Genomic DNA, 5,822 nt, shown 5'->3' on the forward strand with positions numbered 1-5,822 from the left:
CACGTGCTATAGAAAATATTATATTTTCCACTTGTGAACTGGTGTTTACCAGTGTGTTGCATTCATGTGGTAAAAATTGTGTAATGTGGTATAAATATGGAGATCCAGACCTGTTATTTAGCTAAAACTAATTTAGATTTAGTCATCTGCTATAGCAAGAAAATGATTTATCCAAATTCCAACAGTAAATAATATGCTGTGTATTTTCTAGATCATGAATAGTACATATTTTTACCATTCACGACTCTTGCGTTGCTCTATGCCATTTTGAAAAGGTCAAAGGTTATTTCATCTCAGCAACTCCTCCATCAAAATATTCTACGAGTTGCCCAGTGGAAAATATCACATGAGGGGGTGTTCATGTGCATTTTCCATAATTACCATAACACGTGAACGCACCATAACACCTGCACTGATCATGTTTTGGCTTCACTTTTCAGGACGTGTGCGGCACACTTGGTCAAAATTGACAGTAAAGACATTTATAATGTTACAGAAGATTTCGATTTCAAATAAAAGTTTGTTCTTTTAACCTCTTAGCTGTATGGGGGTTAAAATGCACTATTCAAACTTAAATGGTTGTAATTCAAGAATGCTTTGGAATATATACCCAGGTTTGGTCTTGTTTTAAAGCAAACACTCAGCAGATTATTTTTACGTTATATTCATCAAAAAAGATCTCGTTTTCCACAAAAATATCAAGAAGCATACCTGTTTTCGATATATTATTCATAATAAGAAATGTTTCTTGAACACCAAATTAGCATATTGGAAGGATTTCTGATGTACCATGTGACACTGAAGACTGGAGTAATGATGCTGAAAATTCATCTTTGCATTACAGGAATAAATTACATTTTAAGATGTATTCAAATAGAAAACAGTTATTTTAAACTCTAATAATATTTCACAATATTTCTTTTTTTTACTGTATTTTTCATCAAATAAGTGCAGCTTTGGTACAAGATAGGTGAGAAAAACGTTGAAAAATCGTACTGACCCCACACTTTTTGAACGCTAATATTCATGCAAATTGTGATTTTAAAATATTCAGGGAAAGTGTTTTTATTTATTTGAATTGGTTTCTCAGTTTTTGTAACTGCGTGTACTGAATAAACCATTGTTTCTGACACCATGCTGACTGTACCTCTGCAGCTGTTGCCATCTGTCCTGGATGACGCTCTGAGATTCAGCCATCTCAGTCACAGTATGAGCAGCCATCTGGACTCTTCACCTGAGAGCAGCGAGAACGGCACAGATGCCCCTCTGACTCCTAAAGGTAACCTTTCCTCTGCCCTTTCATCTTTGTGCTTGTTACACAGCAGCTCTCTGGAATACTTCATTCTGATTGGTCAATTGAGGCATTCTGTGATGTTATTTTTATATAGTGACCCCTAAACTATGGCAACACATTTCCTGCACAGCTTCTTCTCACATAATACAGCAATGTATCCACTCATAGTGTACCATTTTCCTCCAGAGAGACAGCAGATTCTAAGAGGCGTGCAGAACATTGCGGTCAAGGCTGCTCGGCGCCGCTCTAAGGCACTAGAAATAGATGCCCTGCGATTGCCCCCGCCACCCTCACCCCTCGACCCAAAGAAGCACAAGAGTAACCTGTCTCTGTCCGAGGCGCCCCCTAAAGGCCTGGTGCTACGGCGCGGGAGACAGCCCAGCCCAGAACTACGCCACGCCACCTCTGACGACAACCTGTCCAGCAGCACGGGAGACGGCCCCGCACCCAACGCCACCTGGACACGGCCACGGAACCGCCAGGCTGTCAAGAACCCCGCCCCACGGGAACAGGACTTCGAGGGTCGCAGACGCAAGAGAAGATCTCGATCGTTTGAAGTCACAGGACAAGCAGTGAGTTTTTAGATGAAGCTTTTCCATGAACATCTGTGTTAAAGGATGAATCTCACAAAAATCTGTTCGAGTCACATTTAACCCCAAAATCAAAAAAGCTGAGACGTTTTTTTGCATAAAGAAGATTAAGTGCATTTATGGACCATTAAGGTTGTTTGCATTGACCTTATTTATTTATTTTTGAGAGCGTAAAGCACATTTTGTCCCAAAATTTGCATTTGTATAATGTGTCTGGATGTTTGTTTGTTTGTTTTGGTTCAAAATAATAGTTCAAACTACTTCAAAACTATACTATTATTTTCAAAGTATGAAACACACACTATTATGTACATTACCATTCAAAAGTTTGGGCTTTTTGAGTAAGAATTTTTATTTTATATTTTATTTTTATGTTTTTGAAATAATCTCTTAAGCTCACCAAGGCTGCATTTATTTGAAAATACAGTAAAAGCAGTAATATTGTGAAAAAATATTACAATTTAAAATATTTGTTTCTATTTACATATATATATATATATATCCTTCAGAAATTATTCTAATATGCTGATTTGATGCTCAGGCAACATTATTATCAATGTTGAAAACAGTTGTGTTGCTGCTTAAAATTTTTGTGGATTTAATTTTTGATAAATGTCAAGTTCAATAGAAAAGCATATATTTGAAATATAAATCTTTTGTAACAATGCAAGTTGTTTGCTAAAGTTTTTACTCTCACTTTTGATCAATTGAATGTGTCCTTACTGAATAGAAGTATCTTTCTTTAAGTGAAAAATCTTACTGACCCCAAGCATTTTACAACTTTTGTATATGTATATATATATATATATATATATATATATATATATTATACTTTTTTGCATTATAGTAATGGGAAATGTGCTTAACTGTCACGAAAATAATATTATAATGCAGAAATATTTATTGGTGCTAAAAATAGGCTTCAACACATCATTTCTCTATAACCTTTATAATTGTTCTTGACACAGTCGTTTGATTTATTTGTTTAGTTTAATTCAACAAACTCAGATTTTTCTCCACCCTCCAGTTGTCTCAGGCGAAGAACACCAGCCAGCGATTCCGTCCCCTTGACAGCACTTCTGATCCCCACCTGCACATTAACGGTCACCCCCCGGCCCCCGGCCCGCGTCCCCAACACAGAGCCCAACCTCCGCTTGCTAAAGCTCGACCCTCTCACAACAGCCACCAAACAGGTCTGACATCACAATTGTAGTCTTCTTTTAGTGATAGAAAAGTAAAAGACAAAAAATATATTTACAACCTTGACTATTTTATACATGACTGCAAGTTAAACCTATTTTTCATTCATCCAATTTGCATTCACTGTAGACCAGTGAGATTTTAATATTATTTCTTTCTTTGAAATGCACAAATTAATTGTGTGCAATGTGATCAGGAACGTGTATTAAAGGGGACCTATTATGTTTTTTTTTTTTTTTTTTTGTTTTTTTACATTTTAACTTAGTGTGTAATGTCGGTGTTTGAGCATAAAAAATGTCTGCAGAGTTGCAAAGCACAAAGTCACTCCAAAAGGGAGTTATTCTCTATCAGTGCACACTGTTTCTGAATCCCTGACATACCTCGATTGTATTCTTAAATTTTCTTCCAGGAACGTACACATCACAATATCTCTCATTTAAAGGGATGCCATTTTTGTACAAGCGAATATGATTCTTTAGGTTCTAAATTAAAAGTTTGTAATATACTTTAACTAAAAATTCTCATTAGTATTGTAAGAAAACACTTATTTTACCTGGGCACCCAACTTCCCACCCAAGGCATACTGGGCCAGGCCTGGTTGAGTTGTGTTAGTAGTGTGTTGAAACTCTGGGTTATGGTAAGGGGTGTGACATTTCTGAAACACGCTCGACGTGGTTGACCAATCACAACACACCAGCCGACCAATCAGAGCACATTGCACTTTTCAGAAGGAGGGGTTTCACAGAGCCCCGAAATAAACAGTGTTACTGACAGACTGGGACGAAAGATGCTGGCACTATGTAAAATTTGTGAAAAATAATGTTTTTAAACATTAAAGCATGAAAACCTATTTTAGTAGACCCCGAAACAAAAATAAAGACTTCATAAAGTGGCATAAAAGTGGCATAATAAATTTAGATTTCCTGTTGATTTATCTCCATTCATTCTCCACAGGATCAACAGCAGATGTCACTTCCTCCAACCTGCCCTCATACCTCATTAAGCGTGGCCCTCAAACCAGGCAACTTCAGCCCCTCCTGTACGTCACAACCACTGGAGCAGGGGGCCAGCGCACCCGCAAACACTGAAGATCCAGTATAGACTGTCTCCTCTCGACCCCAGCATCAGCACTATTGAAAACTTTTAGAGACCAAGTGGAAGGTTTCTTCTTCTATCCAAATGGAAGAGCTGTACCATGGATGAAAGAACTTGAATGAAAGAGCTACAAAAACCTATTTTATGCTAAAAATACTCCTAGCTTTTTTGTGAAGACAGGTGACTTGCCATGTCAGCTTTAATTTTTTTTTTTAGTCCATTGGTTTCTGTACATGGCAAATCTGATTGGCATGAATTCAATGGCCTTGACTTATGTCAAAAACTTCTCAAAATGACATGCAAATATATTCCTTTAAAGCCAAGCCAATGCGACAGGGGATAAAAACCTGCCATGGATGCCTTCTGGTTGAATATTTATATCAGGCCTTATAGTAACAACTGAAATTATTTAAGCAGTTCCCCCCAAAAAACATATTCAAATCTGCAGAACTGAAATGGCGATGCTTGTTGCTTATGTGACTGAGGAGTCAAATATACCCGTCTCATTCCCCTGGGAGCAATATATATTTCACAGCTTCTGTGGTTGTGGAAGTATTAATCCCTCAGGTCTTGCACATATTAATGTACTGTCACATTGCTTATGATTCATATGTCTGGCTTCTGTGACCGTAATATTTACTGATGATGTCATTTTGTGTTTACTGTTAATAATCATTGTAAATTTGCCTTCACTGTCATGCAGGTTTCTGCATAGCTGTTTTCTCTAAAATCCTTTTGGGTTTGTGTTAGTTTAGTACCAGACAAGGTGGCATATTTAATGTAGTTCATTATCCTCAGTGGAATGTTTTTAATCAAAAAAGTAAAAAAAAAAAAAGGTTGCCTTTTCTTTGAAAAGACTGTATTTTTTTGTTTTTCATAATTATACATGCATAGACACTTTTTCTACTCTTAATTTTATACCTTTTTTTTTGTAACCAAATAAATTTGATTGACAAAGTGATTGCAATAGTGTCTGCATTGTACATCTGATCGTCAATATATAAGCTACAGTGGTGACATTTTGTCAAGGTAAGTTTTAAAGACAGTATCTATAGTTAATTGGACTTCATAGTACACAAATGTTTCACTTTTAGGAACATACAGTAGTAGTCCAAAAGCATATGATCACTCAAAGATCTGTATAAACACTGTTCCTGACTGCAATCCTGTACTGTCAGCACTCTGAAACGTGTATCATATTTTTTTGGCTTCCACTTAGTGGATATTAGGACTACATGTCAATATTTCAGTGTAAACTGTTTCTCATGTTTCCACCAAGCAAAACAATGCAAGCACAGCAGAATATCTAGCACATTGCATCTTCAGGTGCAAGGGATATGCATCTAAATTGAGCATACAGCTATTTAGAAAATATGTGGAATAAATCAATTATTAACTATTGAGGACAGACAATATAATGTAATTAATAAAATAGTCAGGGCCACATTAATAAATTCCTCAAAAACTCAGACCTGTTGGTCAAAACTAAAGCAGGCGCGGTGGGAGGTATTGTGATAATGTCAATCAAAAACCCCAAAACCAATCAGCGCAGTCCAACAAGTTCTGAGGTTCGTGATTGGTTTGCTTGACTCCGACAACTCATGAGTCTCGAAGTTGTAGGGCTGCGCTGATTGGCTGACAAA

The 5,822-nt window shown here is 36.8% G+C and overlaps 1 protein-coding gene across 1 annotated transcript in view; it reads left to right on the forward strand.

Moving 5' to 3' along the window:
- Positions 1 to 5,140, forward strand: part of kif19 (kinesin family member 19) — a 47,881-nt gene extending 42,741 nt beyond the window's left edge. Inside the window, exons 17-20 of the mRNA XM_039665294.2 lie at positions 1,156 to 1,279; positions 1,481 to 1,866; positions 2,912 to 3,077; positions 4,039 to 5,140. Of these exons, the coding sequence (XP_039521228.2) occupies positions 1,156 to 1,279; positions 1,481 to 1,866; positions 2,912 to 3,077; positions 4,039 to 4,172 (810 nt within the window). The 3' untranslated portion in view covers positions 4,173 to 5,140. The remainder of the gene's footprint in view (positions 1 to 1,155; positions 1,280 to 1,480; positions 1,867 to 2,911; positions 3,078 to 4,038) is intronic.
- The last annotated feature ends 682 nt before the right edge of the window (positions 5,141 to 5,822 follow it).

The sequence above is a fragment of the Pimephales promelas genome, chromosome 17 (assembly GCF_988280905.1).
Source record: "Pimephales promelas chromosome 17, fPimPro1.hap1.1, whole genome shotgun sequence".
In the NCBI taxonomy this organism is placed as follows: domain Eukaryota; kingdom Metazoa; phylum Chordata; class Actinopteri; order Cypriniformes; family Leuciscidae; genus Pimephales; species Pimephales promelas.